General features: G+C 37.2%; 1 protein-coding gene across 1 annotated transcript in view; it reads left to right on the top strand.

Moving 5' to 3' along the window:
- SLCO6A1 (solute carrier organic anion transporter family member 6A1) overlaps nt 1–26,485 on the top strand; it is a 104,262-nt gene that overhangs the window by 34,175 nt on the left and 43,602 nt on the right. The window contains exons 7-8 of the mRNA XM_073801948.1: nt 10,467–10,611; nt 24,587–24,782. Coding sequence (XP_073658049.1) covers nt 10,467–10,611; nt 24,587–24,782 — 341 coding nt within the window. The remainder of the gene's footprint in view (nt 1–10,466; nt 10,612–24,586; nt 24,783–26,485) is intronic.

Raw genomic sequence — 26,485 nt, 5'->3', positions numbered from 1 at the left:
AACAATATCAATTCTTCCAATCCATGAACATAGGATATCTTTCCATTTTTTTGCATCATTTTCAATTTTCTTCATCAATTAATCTTATATCCTGTAACTTTACTGAATGCATTTATTAGAACTAACAGTTTTGTGATGAAGACTTTAGGGTTTTATATATGTAGCATCATGTCATCTGAAAATAGGGACAGTTTTATTTCTTCCCTTCTGATTTGGATGCCTTTTATTTCTTTTTCTTGTCTGACTGCTGTGGCTAGGATTTCCAATTCTGTGATAAATGGAAGTGGAGAGAGTGAGTATCCTTGTCTTTTTCCTGACTTTGGAAGAAAAGCTTTCAGCTTTTCATTATTGAGTATGATGTTAGCTGTGGGTTTGTCCTAAGTGGCCTTTATTATGTTGAGATATGTTCCCTCTATACCCACCTTGATGAAACTTTCTCATGAATGGGTGTTGAATTTTGTTAAATGATTTTTCTGCATCTATTGAAATGATCACACAATTTTTATGCTGTTTTGCTAATGTGATATATCACATTGATTGATTAGTGGACATTGAACCATTCTTGCATCCCTAGAATAAATCTCACTTGATCATGGTGTATGATCCTTTTTATATAGTGTTGAATTCAATTTGCTAATATTTTGTTGAGGATTTTTGCATCTGTATTCATCAGATATTTTGGCCTGTAATTTTCTTTTTTTGTGTGTCTTTATCTGGTTTTTGTATGAGGGTAGTGGTGGCCTTGTAGAATGAATTTGGGAGTGTTCCCTCCTCTTAAATTTTTTGAAATAGTCTGAGAAGGATAAGTATTATATCTTCTTTATATGTTCGGTAGAATTCCCCTGTGAAGCCGTCTGGTCCTAGACTTGTTTGCTGGGAGTTTTTTTTCTTACAAATTCAATGTCACTACTAGTAATCAGTCTGTTCAGATTGTCTGTTTCTTTTTGATTCAGTTTTGAAAATTGTATGTTTCTATAAATTTATCCATTTCTTCTAGGCTGTCAAATTTGTTGTATTCCCTTATGATTTTTTGTATCTCTGTGATATTGGTTATAATTTTTCCTCTTTCATATCTTATTTTGTTTATTTAGATCCTCTCTCTTTTTTCCTTAATGAGCCTGGCTTAAGGCTTATCAATTTTGTTTATCTTTTCAAAAAAACAAAACAGCTCTTGGTTTTGTTGATCTTTTCTATTATTTTTTGGTTTCTATTTTATTTATTTCCTCTCTGGTCATTATTATTTCCTTCCTTCTGCTGACTTTAGGCTTTGTTTGCTCTTCTAATTCCTTTAGGTGGTAGTTTAGGTTGTTTGTTATCGAGATTTTTCTTGTTTCTTCAGGTAGGACTGTATTGCTATAAACTTCCCTCTTAGAACTGCTTTTGTCACATCCCACAGATTTTGGAAATTTGTCTTTTTATTTTCATTTTTCTCAAGGTATTTTCTGATTTCCTCTTGGATTTCTTCATTGGCCCATTGGTTTTGTAGTAGTATTTTGTTGTCTGCACAAGTTTATGTTTTTTCCTGTAATTGTTTTCTAGTTTCATACCACTGTGGTTAGAAAAAATACTCAATATAATTTCTGTCCTCTTAAACTTGTTGAGACTTGCTTTGTAGTGTACATCTGATCTGACCTGGAGAACACTCCATTTGCACTTGAAAAGAATGTGTATCTGCTGTTTTGGGATGGAATGTCCTATGGATGTCTATTAAGCCAACTGGACTAATGTGTCATGTAAGACCACCATTTCCATATTGATTTTGTGTGTGGATGATGTGTCCATTGATGTAAGTGGAGTATTAACATCCCCTACTATTATTGTATTATTTTTAATTTCTCCCTTTACATCTGTTAGTGTTTGCTTTGTATTTTTAGGTGCTCGTCTATTACGTGCATATATGTTAATGAATGTTACATCCTCTTCTTATATTGATCCCTTTGTCATTATACAATGACCTTCTTTGTCTTTTATTATGGACTTTTTTTTTTTTTTGCGATATGCGGGCCTCTCACTGTTGTGGCCTCTCCCATTGTGGAGCACAGGCTCCGGATACGCAGGCTCAGCAGCCATGGCTCACGGGCCCAGCCACTCCACGGCATGTGGGATCTTCCCGGACCGGGGCACGAACCCGTGTCCCCTGCATCGGCAGGCGGACTCTCAACCACTGCGCCACCAGGGAAGCCCTGGACTTTGTTTTAACATCTATTTTGTCTGATATGAGTATTGTAACCCCAGCTTTCTTTTCATTTCCATTTGCATGAACTATCTTTTTCCATCCCCTCACTTTCAGTCCATGTGTGTATTTAGGTCTGAAGTGAGTTTCTTCTAAGCAGTATATAGATGGATCTTGTTTTTTTCTATCCAATCAGGTAACCTTTATCTTTTGATTGGAGCATTTTCCCAATGACATTTAAAGTGACTATTGATAGGTATATACTCATTGCCATTTCATTACTTGTTCTGGTTGTTTTTATAATTCTTCTCTGTTCTTCTTATCTTAGTTTTCTCCCTTGTGGTTTTATGATTTTCTTTAGCAGTATACTTGTATTTCTTCCTCTCTAGTTTTTGTGCATCTGTTGTAGGTTTTTGATTTGTGGTTACCACAGGCTTCATATGTGTTGACCTATAACACTATCTACTTGTATTAAGCTGTTCTCCATTTACATTCAAACACATTCTAAAAGATCTACATTTTTACTCCCCCATACATGTTTTGTGTTGTTGATGCCATATTTACATTTCCATATTTATCCCATAACTCTTTATTATATTATAGTTGATTTTACAATTTTTGCCTTTTAATCTTTATACTAGCTTATTTAAATGGTTGACCCATAGCCTTTACTATATATTTGCCTTTCCTAGTGGGATTTTTCCTTTTTCATAAATTCTCACTTATTGTTATAATCTTTTCTTTTCCACTTAGAGAATACCCTTTAACACTTTGTTTAGGGTCAGTTTAGTATTCATGATTTCTTTTTGTTTTTTTCTGTCTAAAAAGTTCTTTAACTCTCCCCAAATCTGAATGATAACCCTGCTGGGTAGAGTATCCTAGGTTGTAGGATTTTCCCTTTTAGAAGTTTAAATATATCATGCCACTCCCTTATGGCCTGCAAAGTTTCTGCAGAAAAATCACTGATAGATCTATGGGGGTTTCCTTGTACGTGACTCTTTAGTTTTCTCTTGCTGGTCTTTAGAATTCTCTCTTTATCTTTAACTTTTGCCATTTTAATTATTGTGTGTCTTGGTGTAGATATCTTTGGGTTCATCTCTTTTGAGGCTCTCTGTGTTTCCTGTACCTGGATATCTGTTTCCTTCTTCAGGTTCAGGATGTTTCCAGCCATAATTTCATCAAATACATTTTCAACCCCTTTCTCTCTCTCTTTTCCTTCTAGGACTCCTATAATGCAAATGATAGTATGCTTGATGAAATCTCAGAGGTCCCTTAAACTGTCCTCATGTTTAAAATTTGTTTTTCTTTTTACTGTTCTGAATGGGTGATTTCCATCATTCTATCTTGTAGATCATTTATGCATTCTTTTGTATCCCCTAGTCTGCTGTTAACTCCTTGTAGTGTGTTTTTCATTTCAGTTCTCATATTCAGCTCTGACTGATTCTTTTTATACTTTCAATTTCCTTGTCAAAATTCTCACTGTGTTCATCTGTTCTTTTCTCAAATTCAGTTAGCATTCTTATTACTAATGCTTTGAAATCTTTATCTGGTAAATTATTTCTTTCTGTTTCATTATTTTTTCAGAGTTTTTTCTTTTTATTTCATTTGAAACAAATTCTTTTGTCTTCTCATTTTGTTTAACTTTCTCTTAAATGTCTATGAAATTAGGTAAAACACTTAACTCTCCCAGTCTTGAAAGGGTGTCCTTGTGTGGGAGCATCCCTGTTCAGTCTGTGTGTTCCCAGTGCCTTTGGTGGGAGAGCTGGATCTAAAGTGTGCATGGGTCATGTATTCCGCCAGGGTGCATCACCTTGGTGGGAGGTGGGGCTGGAGATAGCATGGCTAGAGCCAGTCAGGGGTGAGCCAGGGCTTCTCCTATGCTCAGTGGCCATCCTCACCCTATCTGGGGTGAGGTTGGGTCCTGAGGTGCTGGAGGAGAAGCCCTGAGAATTGGGTCTGAGCTGGTTCTGTTCCCTGCAGGTGTGTGCGCTCCCCCTTCCCTGCAATGGCACCTTCACCCTAGAGGGCAGTACTGAAGCAAGACGGGCCAGAGAAGGTGCCCATTGTGGGACAGGGCATGTGCTAAGGTGGTCTCTGCACATCAGTCAGTGTTCCAGACAGCTCCCGATCTACCAACTTTCATGAGTATCAGTCATGGCTACCCTCACCCCGTTCAGATGCAGTGCCAGGTCCAAGTCGGCTATGTCCTCACCAAGTGTGCACTGTCCAAGACAGTGGCAACCTTCACCCTAGTGGGGAACTGCGCTGGAGCTAAATGGGCTGGGGTACTCACTGGGGTGGTGACAGGAAACCAGCCAGAGCCCCAGGTAGTTTCAATCTGCTTCCACCATCTTTTCTGGGGAGTGAACAAGCATGTGCACACTCTTTACGAGTAGAGTCTCAGTTTCTTACAGCTCTCATGTAAGTTCCACTGGTTTTCTAACCAGCTATGGGGACTTGTCTTCCCACTATCAAATACCAGGGCTGGGATACTCAATATTTGGTTCAAATTCCTCACTCTCCAGGGAGGCTGTCTGAGCCCGTAATAATCTCTCTCCTCTTCTCTGTCCCCTCCTAGGAGTGTAAGTCCCGACCTGATCATTCTCCTCCCTTCCTACTTGATTGTGTGTGGATAGTTCTTTACAACCTTGGTTGTAGAAGAGTCTTTCTGCCAGTCTCCAGTTGTTTTCAGTGAGAAGTGTTCCACATGTAGATGTATTTTTTGATGTGTTTGTGGGGGGGATGTGAACCCAGTGTCCTCCTGCTCTGCTATCTTGATCTCTTCCCCAATTTTTATACTTTTAAAATACATAAAATAGACATAAGTAAAATAAAAGATAAAAAGCTAGAAAAGAGACAAAATATTTAACATTTTTATAAAGTTATAATGTACATGAGGTGAAAAGTTGTAACTGTAAAAGTAAATGGGATTAAGCTTGAAGAAAAGAAAGTAGAACACTGAATAAATTTAATATCTATTTAGCTATAGCTATAACAATATAATGGACTAGAAACATTTTTTAAAACAACAAAAACATAATACTTGGAAGTGAGGGAAATAAATCATGGAAAAGAAAAAAATAATGAAATTAACACTGGCTGCAAGCATGTAAGGAATAAGATTTCATAAGGGAAAAGCTCCTTTTAAATGTGTGGAGCAGAGAGATCAACACTTTCACCATCCTTTTCTTCATCTCATGCTTGTCTCATCCCTTATTACCCAGGAAGACATTTACATACTAGGACTCCAATGAACAGAGAAGTGTCAATGAGTATTATAATATGGAAGAACTTTGTGACTATAAAGGACCAAATGAATATGAGCTATTCTTCATTGCTTGTGTGACTGCTGATAGATGACAGAATATATCAAAGACGATAATGTCCAAATTATTTAGATATTTTGGTAGTCAAATATTGGTAGTCAAAATATTGACTTTCCTTTGAAGGCAAATTAATTACTATTGTAGAAGACGTAATCAAATATATCACTTGTATTTATGTCAGGACATTATATACTGGTTTTAATCTCTGAGTTGTCTGCTAGGTTTTACTTAAAATAAATTGGTGTTCATAGAAGCAGAGTAGGTAAGATTCCAGCATGGGAAGCTGAAACATTTTTAAACATGCTATAAGCAAAAAGATAACCATTACTTATTTTCTATGGCAAATTATAGCTGTGTACCATAAAGAATCAAGACCAGAGCAGGTGAGAAGTTAAATAATCAGGTAAGACACTTGAGAAGTTAAAAATTTATTAGTGTCCTCCTCAACTTACGTTTTCCTTCTATTTGTCCATAGACACCAAGGCCTTTTTACTGGCAGGATCAGTGTCTCCCATCATGCAACCTGGATTAGGGTAGGAAGTAGATTAATGCTTCTACCACATGAAAGAAAAAACTTCCAGAATTAATTGCAACATCATATGACCCATCTTCAGGAACTGTTTCCTCTTTGCAACATTCCTCTACAGTGATTTCTTCATTAACATTTGTATCCCACTGCTACTTGATCCCTCTCCTGAACCTCAGCCTACTTTTCTGAGGCCTCTATACCTAATACTTTATATTTTGTTGGTCCTGCTCTTGTTTCAGACTCCAACTAAGTAAGCACATATCGGAGTACCTAACCTAGTTTGAAGTTCCAGACCAGCATGAACCTCCTCTGGTGTAGTAAAGACCCTAGTTGTTGACAAACTCCGTGATGGACTAGGGCTAAGATCCACAGTACTGCAAGATCACACAACTGTCTCCTACTGTGCGGAACTAATTCAGTTTCTCCCTTTGTGTATCAACAACTACCAGAATTAAGCCTAATTTTGCTACATGAAACCACTTGGATACCGATTTGTATATCTGGCCTTCTTCTTTGCCTCCTGTATTTTATATCTAAGAAAAGAAATGGGTTGATTTTTTTTAAGCAGGAACACCTGGAAGAGAATCCATGGTATTCTGAGTATTTGCTATGCTCACAGTCCCTTTCTGAATAAAGTGCCCAGAAGTGTTTCCTTGTGCATTAGTTGCCTTGCTCTGTATGATATATTCCAAATGTCCTAGTCAAAAGTAGATCTGGGATCAGCACTTGAGTCCAAGACAGTAATCTTTAGATTTCCCCAAAACCTATTAAATATCATATCTTGAGAACAATGACCAACAGAGACACCTTGCTGTAAACTAACTAATCTAGTCAGTTCCTCTCTCTTGGGGAGGATATACATAGGAGAAGGAACTCAAGCAACATAGCTTTGGTAAATTTACATAGAGAAAATGAATGAGCAAAGGCCATTGAGATAAAGAAGAAAATGGAGAGAGAATAGTAGCCAAAATAGAAGCAGACATAGATACAATAAGCTGATAGAAAGAAACAATATTTGGGCCTTTGAAGCAATCAAGATAAAGCAATGGAACTCCCACTACTGAGCAGACAAGATAGGCTGCCATCTTATTCTGAATGATGGTTCTATTTCTTTACGAGATCTGAATTGTTTAGCTACTGAGAGAGTGTTTGGGCTTTCTTACTTTCTGTGTAACATTATGATAAGTTGCATCAACTGAATTAGCCACTGAGTCTGTTCATTTTAATCCTAAACAGCATAAACACAAAAATTATCTCATGCATTGGTTCTCAGATTAACATCATCATCATCATTTGGGAATTTGTTAAAAATGTAAATTCTTAGGCCCCATTCCAGACCTACTGAATCAGAAACTCTGGAAGTAGGACCTTGCAATACATGTTTTATAACCGCCCTCCAAATGATTTAAGGCTAACTAAAGTTTACAAACAACAAATTTAGTAATCTCATGTGATTACTCTTATAAATTATCAAACTGATGCATATTCTTTACTGGGCACCTACTGTGTGCCAGAAATTATATAAATTATTGCATATATGCAATTCTCATAATCACCATAAATATAGATATTATCATTCTACTTTACAGATGATGAACCAGTAATTTAAAGAGGATGAGTAACTTTTCCAAAGACATTTATATCTTTGGACACACACTTACATACACACACACACACACACACACACACACACACATACACATATACAGCTGGCTGAATTGAGGTTAAGAATATAAGAATACCTCATGTATTTTACTCTCAGGCCATTGCTCTTTCTACTATTACATAATACTTGCTGAAAATGAGATATGTAGAGATTGTGATTTGCTTATTGTTGCTCCAAAAATCAGTTGCAGAGCCAAGACAAAAAACCAGATTTTCTGTTTCTTGTTTTGCTTGTTATATCTAATACAGACTTCCATTTCATACAACATCATGGAATATTGCTATAACTTTCATTAGAATAAGGACTGTGCTTAATATTCAATTCTCAATAATTATTATGAATAAATCAACATTTGTGAACTAGAAGGACCTCTAAAAGAGGTGTAATCCACTAACTGAGCAGTATCTGAATGTGCAACATAAGAAATGTAAAATTAAAAAAATAAAATATTCAAATTAGACTTCATAAGTATCTATTTTTAAAATTAGATAATAAAGTAAAAAGTAATCACAAAACTATAAATAATTCAGAACTACTCAAGAACTTCATGAAAAAATTTAAAACTCTATGTGACAGTATTAGAGGAGACTAGGATAAGTTGAGAGATATACAATTTAATGAATAAAATGACAACTTTCATATATGTGATTTCTTTCTCAAATAATCTATGAATTCAATGTGATGTAATCAGTACTATGGCAAGAATTTTATTTTTTTAGTAAATGACAAATTGATTCTAAAATTATTATGGCAGAATAAGGGCATAAATAGGTAAAACAAAGAGTGTTGATCCTAGTACACGTTAAGACAGGCTATAAAGCCTTAGTAGTGGAAAAAAAAAAAAGGTAGCATTTTCTCAGTACAGATAAATAGGCCAGTGGAACAGAATAAAGAACACAGCTACAGATTAATGTATCTAAGAACTTGTCATATGATGGAAGAGGCACTTCAAGGATAATTGTTCAATAGGTGTGATGACTAACTTCGTTCTCTATTTGGTGAAATGAAGTTGGCTCTCTACTTCACATTATGCAAAAAGGTGATTTCTAGGTTAATGGAATGTGACTAGAAAAAAGTTAATGTTTAAAATGAAAGAAATACCTTGTGACACAGAGGTAGGAAAAGGTTAGACAAGATTCCCAATAGCGTCAAATATTGGCTTATAATTTATGAATTAGATTGCATTAAGTCAAAGATTTCTGTTCAATGAAGGAAGCTATAGACAGTGCTAAAAGGTGGGCGACAGATATCTAAATCCAACAAGAGATTAATATTTAGAATAAACAAGGAATTCTTGGAAAATCTACACAAGAATTTCAGGAAGCCTAGTAAACATACAAATAGCCAGTTCATACACACAAAACAGTCCTAAATAGCTAAGAATTATATCAAGAAATGCTCAGTTATATTTGAAATTAGAGAAATACAAAATATAGCATTGTAATAATGTACATTCATCAGCATGGAAAAATTTTGAAAGCCAGCCAATATTAAAGTGTTTGTGATTATGTGGGGGTGTGCCAGTTATCTATTGCTACATGACAAACCTCCCCAAAACTTAGTGGCTTAAAATACTAGAGCATCGGTATTGCCCATGATTCTGTGATTTGTGCAGAGCTTACTCTTCTCAGCTCTACTTGTGGTCAGTTGTAGTGAACTAAGTCTGGGGGATGGAGTCATCTGAAGACTTGTTCACTCAGATATTAGCTTTTGATCCTGGCTGTTTGCTGAAATGCCCACACATCGCCTCTCCATCTGGCCTGGGCTTTCTCATAACATGGTAACCAAGTTCCAAGGCCAGAGTCCTGAGAGAGTGAGAGTTCCCAGCAGAAGTCATATTATCCTTTTATGACCCAACCTCAGAAGTCTTGCAGCATTACTTGCTTTGCTGAGGCAGTCGTAAAGCCCTTTCGAAGTTCAGTGCCTCTTTCTTGGAGAATAGCAAAGTTCTGGAAGGGGATGTGAAGTCAGAAATATTGATCTGATGAATTTTAGAAAGTATGAGTTGCTACATGAAGAAAATGGAACTATCTTGTATTACGGTGGGACTATAAACTGATAATTCTGGAGAAAAGATTTGGAGAAATAATGGAATGAAGTATACCAAATTCCAATGCCCTAGCAATCCCCTTCTAGGATATATACTTCCAAAGACACTCTATCCTATTTCCTTAAGGGTTGCACAGGGATGTTTAATGTAGCCTTGTTTGTGCCAGTAGGAAGTTGAAGTCAGCCTAAGCATTTAACCCTATGGGAGTGGATAAATACTGTGGAATTACACTATGTAATGTTAAATAGCACTCAGAAGATGAATTCAATGAATATGCAGAAAATGATTAGATTTTAGAAATTGTGTTTAGGGCTAGAAAAAGAAATTTTAAGTTTGTTAAAAAATATATACAAATACAAAACACCACTAAATAGTTTCAAAGATATATACATATCTAGGAAATACAGAAATTAGTTTGAAGGTTAATGTTTTAGTTCTAGCAGTTCTAGCAAACTGCCAGATCCCCAAATAAAAATTATAGGTGGTATGGAGATCAAATAACAAATAAAAATGGTTAAAACACTACATGTCTTTTATGGTATGTGTATATTGGTGAATTTTAAATTTATATTTCAAGTTTTATATACATATATATGTATTTTCAGTTAAGGTTGAGAAAGCTAAACTTTTTGTGGATTGGTCATTAACATACGAGTGGGTATATCTATTCCTCTTTACCTAACAAAATAAAATAATTCACATGTAACTTATTTCTATTTCAGATTCTGATCAAGAATCCAGTGTTTGTGTACCTATCCCTGTCCAGAGCTTCAGAATATTTAATTATCATTGGAGCATCTGAATTTTTGCCTCTATACATAGAAAATCAGTTTATATTAACACCCAGTGAAGCAACTGCACTTGCAGGTAGACATTTCCATTTGTACTCATTATGAAATTTTTATGTAAAGTTTTCTTATATGCATTTATGAACTATTTCAAATAAGCAGAAAGTAGAAGGAGTAGTAGCATTTGCTTAAACTTTAAATATCTAAGGTCTGCTTGCTGAAATTTTTAAAATATGAGCACTTTGCCATCATTGCATCATTAGTTTTTAACACATAAAACTTTTTTTTTTTTTAACATCTTTATTGGGGTATAATTGCTTTACAATGGTATGTTAGTTTCTGCTTTATAACAAAGTGAATCAGTTATACATATACATATGTTCCCATATCTCTTCCCTCTTGCGTCTCCCTCCCTCCCACCCTCCCTATCCCACCCCTCCAGGCTGTCACAAAGCACCAAGCCAATATCCCTGTGCCATGCAGCTGCTTCCAACTAGCTATCTACCTTACTACGTTTGTTAGTGTGTATATGTCCATGACTTTCTCTCGCCCTGTCACAGCTCACCCTTCCCCCTCCCCATAACCTCAAGTCCGTTCTCTAGGAGGTCTGCGTCTTTATTCCTGCCTTACCCCTAGGTTCTTCATGACATTTTTTTTTTCTTAAATTCCATATATATGTGTTAGCATACGGTATTTGTCTTTTTCTTTCTGACTTACTTCACTCTGTATGACAGACTCTAGGTCTATCCACCTCATTACAAAGGGCTCAATTTCGTTTCTTTTTATGGCTGAGTAATATTCCATTGTATATATGTGCCACATCTTCTTTATCCATTCATCCGATGATGGGCACTTAGGTTGTTTCCATCTCCGGGCTATTGTAAATAGAGCTGCAATGAACATTTTGGTACATGACTCTTTTTGAATTTCGGTTTTCTCAGGGTATATGCCCAGTAGTGGGATTGCTGGGTCATATGGTAGTTCTATTTGTAGCTTTTTAAGGAACCTCCATACTGTTCTCCATAGTGGCTGAACCAATTCACATTCCCACCAGCAGTGCAAGAGTGTTCCCTTTTCTCCACACCCTCTCCAGCATTTATTGTTTCTAGATTTTTTGATGATGGCCATTCTGACTGGTGTGAGATGATATCTCATTGTAGTTTTGATTTGCATTTCTCTAATGATTAATGATGTTGAGCATTCTTTCATGTGTTTGTTGGCAGTCTGTATATCTTCTTTGGAGAAATGTCTATTTAGGTCTTCTGCCCATTTTTGGATTGGGTTGTTTGTTTTTTTGTTATTGAGCTGCATGAGCTGCTTGTAAATTTTGGAGATTAATCCTTTGTCGGTTACTTCATTTGCAAATATTTTGTCCCATTCTGAGGGTTGTCTTTTGGTCTCGTTTATGGTTTCCTTTGCTGTGCAAAAGCTTTGAAGTTTCATTAGGTCCCATTTGTTTATTTTTGTTTTTATTTCCATTACTCTAGGAGGTGGGTCAGAAAGGATCTTGCTGTGATTTATGTCATAGAGTGTTCTGCCTATGTTTTCCTCTAAGAGTTTGATAGTTTCTGGCCTTACATTTAGGTCTTTAATCCATTTTGAGCTTATTTTTGTGTATGGTGTTAGGGAGTGATCTAATCTCATACTTTTACATGTACCTGTCCAGTTTTCCCAGCACCACTTATTGAAGAGGCTGTCCTTTCTCCACTGTACATTCCTGCCACCTTTATCAAAGATAAGGTGTCCATATGTGCATGGGTTTATCTCTGGGCTTTCTATCCTGTTCCATTGATCTATCTTTCGTGTTTTTGTGCCAGTACCATACCGTCTTGATAACTGTAGCTGTGTAGTATAGTCTGAAGTCAGGGAGCCTGATTCCTCCAGTTCCTTTTTTCGTTCTCAAGATTGCTTTGGCTATTCGGGGTCTTTTGTGTTTCCATACAAATTGCAAAATTTTTTGTTCTAGTTCTGTGAAAAATGCCAGTGGTAGCTTGATAGGGATTGCATTGAATCTGTAGATTGCTTTGGGTAGTAGAGTCATTTTCACAATGTTGATTCTTCCAATCCAAGAACATGGTATATCTCTCCATCTATTTGTATCATCTTTAATTTCTTTCATCAGTGTCTTATCATTTTCTGCATACAGGTCTTTTGTCTCCTTAGGTAGGTTTATTCCTAGATATTTTATTCTTTTTGTTGCAATGGTAAATGGGAGTGTTTTCTTGATTTCGCTTTCAGATTTTTCATCATTAGTATATAGGAATGCCAGAGATTTCTGTGCATTAATTTTGTATCCTGCCACTTTACCAAATTCATTGATTAGCTCTAGTAGTTTTCTGGTAGCATCTTTAGGATTCTCTATGTATAGGATCATGTCATCTGCAAACAGTGACAGCTTTACTTCTTCTTTTCCGATTTGGATTCCTTTTATTTCCTTTTCTTCTCTGATTGCTGTGGCTAAAACTTCCAAAACTATGTTGAATAAGAGTGGTGAGAGTGGGCAACCTTGTCTTTTTCCTGATCTTAGTGGAAATGCTTTCAGTTTTTCACCATTGAGGATGATGTTGGCTGTGGGATTGTCATATATGGCCTTTATTATGTTGAGGAAAGTTCCCTCTATGCCTACTTTCTGCAGGGTTTTTATCATAAATGGGTGTTGAATTTTGTCAAAAGCTTTCTCTGCATCTATTGAGATGATCATGTGGTTTTTCTTCTTCAATTTGTTAATATGGTTTATCACATTGATAGATTTGCGTATATTGAAGAATCCTTGCATTCCTGGAATAAACCCCACTTGATCATGGTGTATGATCCTTTTAATGTGCTGTTGGATTCTGTTTGCTAGTATTTTGTTGAGGATTTTTGCATCTATGTTCATCAGAGATATTGGCCTGTAGTTTTCTTTCTTTGTGACATCCTTGTCTGGTTTTGGTATCAAGGTGATGGTGGCCTCATAGAAGGAGTTTGGGAGTGTTCCTCCCTCTGCTATATTTTGGAAGAGTTTGAGAAGGATAGGTGTTAGCTCTTCTCTAAATGTTTGATAGAATTCGCCTGTGAAGCCATCTGGTCCTGGGCTTTTGTTTGTTGGAAGATTTTTAATCACAGTTTCAATTTCAGTGCTTGTGATTGGTCTGTTCATATTTTCTATTTCTTCCTGATTCAGTCTTGCCAGGTTGTGCATTTCTAAGAATTTGTCCATTTCTTCCAGATTGTTCATTTTATTGGCATAGAGTTGCTTGTAGTAATCTCTCATGATCTCTTTTATTTCTGCAGTGTCAGTTGTTACCTCTCCTTTTTCATTTCTAATTCTATTGATTTGAGTGTTCTCCCTTTATTTCTTGATGAGTCTGGCTAGTGGTTTATCTATTTTGTTTATCTTTTCAAAGAACCAGCTTTTAGTTTTATTGATCTTTGCTATTGTTTCCTTCATTTCTTTTTCATTTATTTCTGATCTGATTTTTATGATTTCTTTCCTTCTGCTAGCTTTGGGGTTTTTTTGTTCTTCTTTCTCTAATTGCTTGAGGTGCAAGGTTAGGTTGTTTATTCGAGATGTTTCCTGCTTCTTAAGGTGGGCTTGTATTGCTATAAACTTCCCCCTTAGAACTGCTTTTGCTGCATCCCACAAGTTTTGGGTCGTTGTGTCTCCATTGTCATTTGTTTCTAGGTATTTTTTGATGTCCTCTTTGATTTCTTCAGTGATCACTTCATTATTAAGTAGTGTATTGTTTAGCCTCCATGTGTTTGTATTTTTTACAGATCTTTTCCTGTAATTGATATCTAGTCTCATGGCATTGTGGTCAGAAAAGATACTTGATACAATTTCAATTTTCTTAAATTTACCAAGGCTTGATTTGTGACCCAAGATATGATCTATCCTGGAGAATGTTCCATGAGCACTTGAGAAGAATGTGTATTCTGTTGTTTTTGGATGGAGTGTCCTATAAATATCAATTAAGTCCATCTTGTTTAATGTATCATTTAAAGCTTGTGTTTCCTTATTTATTTTCATTTTGGATGATCTGTCCATAGCTGAAAGTGGAGTGTTTAAGTCCCCTACTATGAATGTGTTACTGTCGATTTCCCCTTTTATGGCTGTTAGTATTTGCCTTATGTATTGAGGTGCTCCTGTGTTGGGTGCATAAATATTTACAATTGTTATATCTTCTTCTTGGATCGATCCCTTGATCATTATGTACTGTCCTTCTTTGTCTCTTTTAATAGTCCTTATTTTAAAGTCTATTTTGTCTGATATGAGAATTGCTACTCCAGCTTTCTTTTGGTTTCCATTTGCATGGAATATCTTTTTCCATCCCCTTACTTTCAGTCTGTATGTGTCTCTAGGTCTGAAGTGGGTCTCTTGTAGACAGCATATATATGGGTCTTGTTTTTGTATCCATTCAGCTAATCTGTGTCTTTTGGTGGGAGCATTTAGTCCATTTACATTTAAGGTAATTATCGATATGTATGTTCCTATTCCCATTTTCTAAATTGTTTTGGGTTCATTATTATAGGTCTTTTCCTTCTCTTGTGTTTCTTGCCTAGAGAAGATCCTTTAGCATTTGTTGTAAAGCTGGTTTGGTGGTGCTGAACTCTCTCAGCTTTTGCTTGTCTGTAAAGGTTTTAATTTCTCCATCAAATCTGAATGAGATCCTTGCTGGGTAGAGTAGTCTTGGCTGCAGGTTTTTCTCCTTCATCACTTTCAGTATGTCCTGCCACTCCCTTCTGGCTTGTAGGGTTTCTGCTGAGAGATCAGCTGTTAACCTTATGGGGGTTCCCTTATGTGTTATTTGTTGTTTTTCCCTTGCTGCTTTTAATATGCTTTCTTTGTATTTAATTTTTGACAGTTTGATTAATATGTGTCTTGGCGTATTTCTCCTTGGATTTATCCTGTATGGGACTCTCTGTGCTTCCTGGACTTGATTAACTGTTTCCTTTCCCATATTAGGGAAGTTTTCAACTATAATCTCTTCAAATATCTTCTCAGTCCCTTTCTTTTTCTCTTCTTCTTCTGGAACCCCTATAATTCGAATGTCAGTGCGTTTAATGTTGTCCCAGAGGTCTCTGAGACTGTCCTCAGTTCTTTTCATTCTTTTCTCTTTATTCTGCTCTGCAGTAGTTATTTCCACTATTTTATCTTCCAGGTCACTTATCCGTTCTTCTGCCTCAGTTATTCTGCTATTGATCCCATCTAGAGTACTTCTAATTTCATTTATTGTGTTGTTCATCGTTGCTTGTTTCATCTTTAGTTCTTCTAGGTCCTTGTTAACTGATTCTTGCATTTTGTCCATTCTTTTGTCCATTCTATCTCCAAGATTTCGGATCATCCTTACTATCATTATTCTGAATTCTTTTTCAGGTAAGCTGCCTATTTCCTCTTCATTTGTTAGGTCTGGTGCATTTTTATCTTGCTCCTTTATCCGCTGTGTGTTTTTCTGTCTTCTCATTTTGCTTATCTTACTGTGTTTGGGGTCTCCTTTTTGCAGGCTGCAGGTTCGTAGTTCCCGCTGTTTTTGATGTCTGTCCCCAGTGGCTAAGGTTGGTTCAGTGGGTTGTGTAGGTTTCCTGGTGGAGGGGACTAGTGCCTGTGTTGTGGTGGATGAGGCTGGGTCTTGTGTCTCTAGTGGGCAGGTTCACGTCTGGTGGTGTGTTTGGGGTGTCTGTGGCCTTATTATTATTTTAGGCAGCCTCTCTGCTAATGGGTGGGGTTGTGTTCCTCTCTTGCTAGTTGTTTGGCATAGGTTGTCCAGCACTGTGGCTTGCTGGTCGTTGAGTGAAGCTGGGTGCTGGTGTTAAGATGGAGGTCTCTGGGAGATTTTCACCGTTTGATATTATGTGGAGCTGGGAGGTCTCTTGTTGACCAGTGTCCTGAAGTTGGCTCTCCTACCTCAGAGGCAGAGCCCTGACTCCTGGCTGGAGCACCAAGAGCTTTTCATCCACACGGCTCAGAATAAAAGGGAGAAAAAGTAGAGGGAATTAGTAGAAGTATGAGGAAAGAAAGAAGGAAAGGAGGGAAGGAAGGAAGGAAGAAAGAAAGAAAGCAAAGAAGGAAAGGAAGGAGGGAGGGAGGGAGGAAGGAAGGAAGGAGGGAAAGAAGGAAAAAAGACAAAGAAAGAAGATACAGTAAAAATAAAATAAAGTATAATAAAGTTATTGAATTAAAAAATTCTTATTTAGAAAAAAAAAAGGGACGGATAGAACCTTCGGACAAATGTTGGAAGCAAAGCTATACAGACAAAATCTTACACAGAAGCATACACATACACCCTCACTAAAAGAGGTAAAGGGGGAAAAATCATAAATCTTGCTGTCAGAGACCACCTCCTCAATTTGGGATGATTCGTTGTCTAAAGGAGGGAAGGAAGGAAGGAAAGAAAGAAAGAAAGAAAGAACGAAGGTAAAGTATAATAACGTTATTAAAATTAAAATTGATTATTAAGAAAAAAAATTTTTTTAAAAAACCATGGACGGATAGAACCCTAGGACAAATGGTGGAAGCAAGACTAAACAGACAAGATCTCACACAGAAGTATACACATATACATTCACAAAAAGAGGAAAAGGGAAAAAAATCATAGATCTTGCTCCTAAAGTCCACTTCCTTAATTTGGGATGATTGGTTGTCTATTCAGGTATTCCACAGATGCAGGGTATATCAAGTTGATTGTGGAGCTTTAATCCGCTGCTTCTGAGGCTGCTGGGAGAGATTTCCCTTTCTCTTCTTTGTTCTCACAGCTCCCAGGGGCTCAGCTTTGGATTTGGCCCTGCCTCTGAGTGTAGGTCGCTGGAGGGCGTCTGTTTTTTGCTCAGACAGGGCGGGGTTAAAGGAGCCGCTGATTCGGGGTCTCTGGCGCACTCAGGCCGGCGGGGCGGGAGGGGCATGGCGTGTGGGGCGGGCCTGCGGCGGCAAAGGCCGGCGTGACTTTGCACAAGCCTGAGGCCCGCTGTGCGTTCTCCCGGGGAAGTTGTCCCTGGATCCCGGGACCCTGGCAGTGGCGGGCTGCACAGGCTCCGCGGAAGAGGGGTGTGGAGAGTGACCTGTGCTCGCACACAGGCCCCTCGGTGGCGGCAGCAGCAGCCTTATCGTCTCCCGCCCGTCTCTGGGGTCCGCGCTTTCAGCCGCGGCTCGCGCCCGTCTCTGAGGTCCGCGCTTTCAGCCGCGGCTCGCGCCCGTCTCTGGGGTTCGCGCTTTTAGCCGCGGCTCGCGCCCGTCTCTGGAGCTCCTTTAAGCAGTGCTCTTAAACCCCTCTCCTCACGCACCAGGAAACAAAGAGGGAAGAAAAAGTCTCTTGCCTCTTCGGCAGGTCCAGACTTTTCCCCGGACTCCCTCCCAGCTAGCCGTGGTGCACTAACCCCTTCAGGCTATGTTCAAGCCGCCAACCCCCGTCCTCTCCCTGCGCTCCGGCCTCAGCTCGCAGCCCCGCCCGCCCCGGCGGGTGAGCTGACAAGCCTCTCGGGCTGGTGAGTGCCGGTCGGCACCGATCCTCTGTGCGGGAATCTCCCCGCTTTGCCCTCCGCACCCGTTGCTGTGCACTTCTCCGCGGCTGCGAAGCTCCCCCCTCCGCCCCCTGCAGTCTCCGCCCGCGAAGGGGCTTCCTAGTGTGTGGACTTTTCCTCCTTCACAGCTCCCTCCCACTGGTGCAGGTGCCGTCCCTATTTTTTGTCTCTGTTTTTTCTTTTTTCTTTTCCCTACCCAGGTACGTGGGGAGTTTTCTTGCCTTTTGGGAGGTCTGAGGTCTTCTGCAAGCGTTCAGTAGGTGTTCTGTAGGAGTTGTTCCACGTGTAGATGTATTTCTGGTGTATCTGTGGGGAGGAAGGTGATCTCCGCGTCTTACTCTTCCGCCATCTTCAAGGTCCCCCCACACATAAAACTTTGTAAGACTTCTGTACCTCTTCTTTATCCCATTTCTCTCCCTCCCCCCCGCCATAGGTAACAACTCTTCTAAAGTTAGAATTCATCCTTCTCTCACATTTAAATATTTTTACCTCTGATGTACCTATGTGCATACAATCTGTTTCTAAAATTCATATGTCATTTTGTATGTACTCTTCTGTTACTTTCATCTGAAATTATGTTCCTCGATTCATGTTGATCTCTATTTAGTGCATTTTAACAGTGCTGTGGGATTCTATTTTATGAATACTGTTTATTTATCCATATCATATAAAAGGATATGAAGTTGCCCCCAACTTTTTCACTTTTCCAAACAGTGCAGTAACAAATAGACTTGTACATGTCTCCTTGTGTACATTTGTAAAAGTTGATCTATATTTAGACGTTCAAGAGGCATTGCTATTGTGTACATCAGTTTTACTAGATATTGAGAATTGACTGTCCAAAAGAGGTTGCAGATGGAATTAAATGTTTTACAGTTCCAGCATTAATGGAAAGATGGTAAATGTGATCATTTATTTTATGCTATAAAAAGTCAGAGATGCATACTGTAACTTGCAGGTAACCAGTGAAAGGATAGTAAGAAGAATAGTAAATGAGTATATTTATTTGAAAATTTTTACTAATAATTTAAAAAAATAAGAAAGGAAAAAAAGAAGGAACATAAAACATGTGGGCCAAATAAAAAACAAATGTTAAGGTGTGCAAAAACATTGACTATCAGCCTATTATTGAGTAGATTTTGTGATAAAGGGCATGCCACTGTCAGACTGCACATAGTCCAAAAGCCAAACATGACACAGTTTCAGGGGCCATGACAGATTTTTCCACAGGTATACCACATTGTTTGACACTCTGATTAATTAATAGAGATAGGGACTAAACCCATTCAATTTGTTTCATAGAGTATTTAATTAAGGCTCATATCAACAGGACTCCAAAGAACAGGATAAGGCCACTTGCAGTATTGGCCTCAATCATGCTGGCAAATTCCTGAACCAAGCCAGCTGAACAAATTTCTTGACCCTCAGGGTCTACCTTAGAAAGCAAGATGGCTTTCTCCTAAAGTTTCCATATTGACCTTTCCACTTAGCCTGAGGTATTAATCCAGGCATAGAAGAATGCATTAGCAATTGCATATATTCTACCCTGGCCTGCAAGGATGAAGTTTTGGTCAATTCTGTCATCCATAACAATGATGATCAGTGACTGAGGCTGACCAGAGTGCTTTCCGGGGATGAGGTGTCATTGATTATTTCAACTAAAATTAGGGACAAATTTTGTACCACCTTTTCTAGTTGGATTACTCTTAGAGTAATAAAGATAACTGCCCTCAGGGTACATATAAATAATGTATCAGTAGTCCCTCTGGAAATCTTCCCTGAGTAACCAAAAGTAAGTACATTTAAGAGATTTCCACTGTCTTCTGAGGGCTCTGTGATACTGGTGGTGTTTCTTTAATCATGTGAAGATCTCTTGTGACCCACCCCCATGGCTTGAACACACCAATTCCAGTTGACAAGTAAGGCTTGTCAAATGGTTAGTGGTGAGTCTGTTTTGGTTCATCTCAAAATGAGAGTATCAGTCCACAGAATCACAAAGTCTCTGTGGGTCAGAGCTTTGGTTGTGACAAGGGGTCAGTAGTAAGCTGAGTTGCTTTTAAATGTACCTGTTTCAGGGAGTCGGTGAGTCCTATACAACCAACGATGCTTCTGAGTGGGGACTTCCTCCCTTCTCTATAGGCTCCAGCAAACAAAATCATCAGTCATGGAGCCTTGTAGCTCAAATAGGTTATTAGGTTTGTGGTACCTCAAAGTAGGGAGCATACCACAGCTTGCGGATTAGCATCCAGTGTAGGCCTGTGGGTTAGCTGTTATACAAGACCAAAGAGAATGCCCAAGTGAATTGGCTACTGTCTCTAATACTCAAGAATCCAAAGTGATGCTAGGCTGGCTTTTGGTTGGGGGAAGGGAGACAATTTTTCCTTAACCTCCAGAGTGATAGAGCATTGTGATGTTGTCTGCAGAATCCCCCCAAAACTCGACGAGCAGACTTCTGGATTTTGTTAGGCTTGATCAGTCACCCTTGCTGGTGATGGTGTGCTAATACCAGAGTCAGAGCCATTGAGTCAGGCTTCTGACCCTACAGCCAACTGAATAACGTCTGTCACTGAAAGCTTTGGGCATCATAGTGTAGTGGTAGTCACAATAAATTCTGACCTGCCCCCTTGTAGTAAATGGAAGAGGAATTTAGGTACTCCTGAGGGAATACTGCAAATGTATATTTGTGGCCTGGTAGCATGAATGAGAATTAGTCTTTTTCTTTGGGTGCTAGAGGGATGCAAAAGAAGACTTTGGCAATGTCCCGGACAGTGTATCCAGTGCCATCGGTCTGTGCCAAAAATTTAGTTACATCACAGTGTATGGAACGTCCAGGGCTATAGGAACAATGGAATTCAATTGGTGGTTAATCCACTGTAAACCTCAAGCCCCTGGTAATTTTTTTCACTGAACATAAGGTCTGTTGAATTGAGATACTGCAATTCTTACTACTTCTGCTTCATGTGAGTCCATAATGAGAGTTGGGTCTTTACTTTTTCCTCCTGAGATTCTATGTTGTTCCTGTTGGACCATACTTGAGGAGCAAGGGTAACAATTTATGTGTTCCAGTATCACTTTTGGAGTTTAGAGCATATACAGTACAAGCCTAAAATAGGTAAAAAATAATTACCTATTTTATATTTTGAAATTGGAGCCACAGCATTAGTATAGTGAAGCCACAACAAAAGTGCTCTAAAAGGGGATCTATCTGGTTTATCCAAGCATGTTCACTATAGAAATACCCTAGAAAATATGAAACAAAAAGCAGTCAGTACTTCTACTTGTAGGATATACAGCATCAGAGGGTAGTGGAGAATTGTTGCCCAATAAATAGAGTAGTAGTTATAGTACATTTAAATAAAGACAAATCTTGACCTCTACCTCACTACATACATAGATACCAATTCTAGATGGATTGCAGATCTCAATGTGTATGGTAAAACAATAAAACTTTTTAGAATAAGGCATAGGAAAATATCTTCATGGCTTGGAGAGGACAAAGATTTATTAAACAGGACACAAATTACATAGTCATAAAGAAAAAAAATGTGCTGTTACATTAAAATTAAGAACTTTTGTTCATCAAATGTCAGCATGAAGAGTGAAAATGCATGCAAAACAACCTTTTCAATAGAAATATTCTACAAAGTGTTTGTGTCCAGAATATGTAAAAAATCTGACAATAATAAAAAGGTAGATAATCCAATAAAGATGGACAAAAGACTTGAACAGACATTATATAAAAGATGATATCAATTGGCCAATATTCATGTGAAAATGTGCTCACCTTCAGTGGTTTTTCAGGGAAATGCATATTAAAATCACAATGCAATACTATTACCCATTCACCAGAATTGCTAAAATGAAAAAGAAAGATATATGTTGGCATGGATGTGGAGCAATTGACATTTTATCCACTACTGGTGAGAATGTAAATTGGTTTATCATTTTATAAATCTGTTTGGCAGTATCATAAAAATCTGAACCTATACATATTCCCTCACCCAGGAATTCAACTCCTAGTTATATACCCAACATAAGTTCTTCTCTTAAGAATATACCCAACAGAATGCAAACATTTACAAAATGACATATACATGAATTTTTAAAGTAGCAGCACAATTTGCAACATCACAGTGAATAAATAAGTTGTATTGTATGCATATACTAGAATGCTATTCAGCAATGAGAAGGCATGAACTATTGTTATATACAAAAACATGGGTGGATTTTTCAAACATCATGTCCAATAAAAGAAGCCATAATGTATGCATACTTTATGATTCATATTTTATAAAATCCTATAGGTGCACGAAAGAGCCTCTGGCCTTCTGGTAATGTTTGATTTTTTTACCTGGGTGTGGTTACGTAGTTATGTTCACTTTGAAAATTCATCAAATGTGTAATATTGATTTGTATATTTTTCTGTACACCAATAAAGTATTTACATAAGAAGTTTATTGGAAGTTCTGTGCTTTGCAGTTGAATTTTCAACTGTTTTATGTCCTTTTAGGGTAGTCTTTCATGGACCCAGCTATTTAATTTTTGAACTCCCAGTGTCCAGTATTTTCTTATTGCCTAAGGCAATAAGCCTGACAGCCAATACTTTCTCAGCTGAGTTGTGTTCTCAGTTTTCTGCTCACAGATTTAATTGGTTTTCTTAACTCTATAGTTGTTGGGTTCAAACTGAATAAACCTAGGGTTCTCTGGCATTGTGGGTAGGGATAGGAATTGGGGATCAAACATTTTATATAGACGGCCATCCAATCCTCTTGTTTTTTAAGTCTACCTCACTCTTGCTTTCAGTCATACCTACTGCCCTTAATTTCTGCGATTATGAGGTAAAATGTGGTTTACTTCTTCTTGACTTCTTAACTGCAGCCTTGTTGCTCACCCTCTGATTCTCTTCCAATTCCCATAATTTTCTTAATAAACATTACCACTACACTATTTGTACTTTTTTGCTTTCTAATAAATGAATTTGTCTGTAAATTCTACCTTTTAACAAATACTCATATAATGTTTACTATGTGATTATACACTGTTCTAAGCACTTAAATATTAACTCATTTAGTTCTCCTAACAAGTTATAATGGAGGTATCGTTAGTTATAGATTTTTAGTAGCATCTCATACATTTAGATGTATTTAATTTGTATTATTGTTCAGTTCTAAGCATTTTTAATTCTCATCAGCGTATTTTTACTTAAGCCATGAATTATTGAAAAGAGATTTTTAGTTTGTAGAAATAGGCTCTTCTCTTTTAAAATAACTGCTTGTTCAAATCAATTAATACTTTCCATATCTTTAATAGTGTTGTAAGCTAAGTCTCTGTCTCTGAGAAAGCTGAGTTAGAACACTTTGTTTATAGATTTTTAATTTTCTTGAAATCTAGGCAGTGTTTACATAATTTGTTTTATGCATTGTCATTAGGTATATACATGTTCATGATCTACATTTTCATGGTACATATATTTTCACTGCTTTATTTTCAAGCTTTCCTTTTTTAAAAATATCAAATTTGATACTCTATCTTTTTAATAGTTGTTTTGTCCATTTATCATTATTGTAAATTCTGACATATTTAACTAATTTTTAACTTTTTAATTGTACATTTTGTTTATTACACTTCTCTTTTGCTTCTTTTTCCCCCCCACTATTCTGTCCTCTCTCAATGGACTCATTTTTTATTCATTTTATCCCCCTCGGTTGGTTTAGGAAATTTTCACTACTCACTTTCAGTTTACTAACCCCACTCCTCAGGATTGTGTATGTGTGTTTGGTCTAGGTTATTAATTTTATCTTTTTAAAAAATTAGCTATAATTATAATTCTTTTGCAAGTTACAGGCTCTCTGGCAGCTTTTACAATTTACACTTTAATCTTGATGTTATGAAGTTTCCTTACCTTATGTGATTTAATATTTATTTATTTTTACTCTTTCTCAGTAATTGGAGTGTACTTTTATTCCCAGGACTAATATTTCTTTCTTTTTTTTTTTTTTTTTTTTTTTTTTTGCGGTACACTTGCCTCTCACTGTTGTGGCCTCTCCCATTGTGGAGCACAGGCTCCGGATGCACAGGCCCAGCAGCCATGGCTCACGGGCCCAGCCGCTCCGTGGCATGTGGGATCTTCCCAGACCGGGGCACGAACCCGTGTCCCCTGCATCGGCAGGCAGACTCTCAACCACTGCGCCACCAGGGAAGCCCATATTTCTTTAATTATTGAAATTTCTCATTCTTAGCTACAAATTTTCAAATGTTGTTCCTCTGGTATGCCTTTTATTGTATTTCTTCTCACAACTGCTGTAAAACATTTTGTGGAGCCTCTTATTCTAGGTCCTTTAGGCCTATAGCTTCAGCCCCACTCACAAATTTGTATTTCTCTTAGGGATCAGGGTTTGTTCAGGTATTTATTAATATCATGCCTTTAAGTTTTGTCTCGGTCTCTTAGTTAAATCTATGTTTGCTCTATGTTTAGAGCAGAGGGGATTACCTCAAAGTATGAATTTCTGTACTATCTTTAGCTATTTTTAACTGTGTTTTCTCTTCCTCCTTTCTTTTAGGACTTATTTTAATTCCAGGAGGTGCTCTTGGCCAGATTCTGGGAGGTATCATTATTTCCAAGTTACAAATGTCTTGTAAAGGCCTTATGAGATTTGTAATGGTTACATCTGCTGTAACACTTGTACTCCTTGCATTTGTAATTTTTGTACACTGTGATGCAATACCATTTGCTGGGATCACTGAAGATTATGGCGGGTAAATATAATTTTATATATATGAGATTTTTACATCTAATCCCAACAATATATTTGTTTGTCGATTAATAATTATTTATCCAGTAAGCCTAATATGCTCATATCATTCTTGGCATTATTGAACATGTAAAAGAAACATAAGGCATAGTTTCACCTTTCACTTTAAAGGTAGAAATATCATAATGATAGCTTGTAGTATGACTGCTTATGCATTCATTCTAAAGAAAAAAAAACATATTGAAATTAATCAGCACCCAGAAGTAGAAATCTGTATTAAAGTGAGTAGCAACTAGGAGACCATACTGTCTGTACAAAGCCAGTCTTACCTTTGTTTTTGAATTGGTGTGTCTGCCTTCTTATCAAAGAATGGAACTGAAGACATCTGAAAGTATGCATGAGTAATGTCTCCTTTAGGTTAAACATGCAAAAATTCAAAGAACTGGGCAGAGATTGATGTTAAAGAAGAGAAACAGAACTGGAATTGGAAACCAAAGGACTAAGCAAGTAAAATAAGTATAGAAAACAAGACTTACACTTGAGCTACAATGAAGTGGCTTATGGCAGACAAATGCTCCCACTGAGAACACCTAGAAAAGCTGAATAACATTTTAAAAATGTGTTTAAAGGCATCAGACAGTTGTTTAGGCAACTAGGAATTTAAAGACCAAAATCCTGGAGAAAGGCAAACCTTGTGAGGAGAAGCAATCTTCTGCAGTTGCATTTTACCCTGAGTATATTTACTATTTCTGGACATTGGCAAGAAGCTGGCAATTCCAGCAAAGTGGGCAAAACGCATCTAATAAGATGACAAAAAACTGGCACAGATTTTTGACTGACCTTTGAGCCTAAAGAGACAAAAATTAGGACATTAAAAAGAATACCAGATGAAAATATAAACTACACAAAGAAGAACAAAGGAAATTGTAACTAGGTAAATCATTTTTTCTTATTTAAATCTCTTTAAAAACAATTGTTTAAAACAGATTAACATGCAATATGGGTTTACATGAAGTGCTGTCATATGTTGGTAGCCTGTATTAAGTCAAAATGTGTAGTGTAAACCCTGAAGCAACCACTAAAAAACAATGAATATAGCTAATAAGCCAACACAGGAGTTAAAATAGAATTTTCCAAAACTGTTTGATCTCAAAGTAGGCAGAAAAGTAGAAAAAGAGAACAAAGAAGAGAGAGAATAAATAGAAAACAAATAGAAAGAGGATATATTCAAACCTGACCACATTAGTAATCACATTAAATGCAAATGGTTGTAGTATCTCAGTTAAAAGGCAGATAATCTTCAGTTTAATTTCAAAAAAGCAAGACTATATGCTGCATGAAAGAAATGCACTTCAAATACAGACACAAGTAGATTATGTGTAAAAGGATGGGAAAAGATATAACATGTTAACAGTAGTCAAAAGAAAGCTCATATCAGTGACCAAGCAGATTTGAGAGCAAACAATATTAGCAGGAAAAAATAATGTCATTATGTACTATAAATTGGCCAATTCATCAAAAATTAATAACAATCCTAAATGATTCTGAACCTAATGAAAGAGCTTTAAAATATGTGGAGCAAAAACTTATACACTGCAAGGAGAAATGTAGAAATTCACAAGTGTAGTCAGCTATTTCAGTATTCCTCTCTTAGTAGAAGTAGGGAAGAAAAAAACATTGATGATAAAAAAGATTTGAATAACACTG

The sequence above is a fragment of the Tursiops truncatus genome, chromosome 3 (assembly GCF_011762595.2).
Source record: "Tursiops truncatus isolate mTurTru1 chromosome 3, mTurTru1.mat.Y, whole genome shotgun sequence".
NCBI classification, from domain to species: Eukaryota; Metazoa; Chordata; class Mammalia; order Artiodactyla; family Delphinidae; genus Tursiops; species Tursiops truncatus.
Note: the sequence above shows the minus strand (reverse complement) of the source record. Positions and strands in the feature narration are given on the sequence as shown.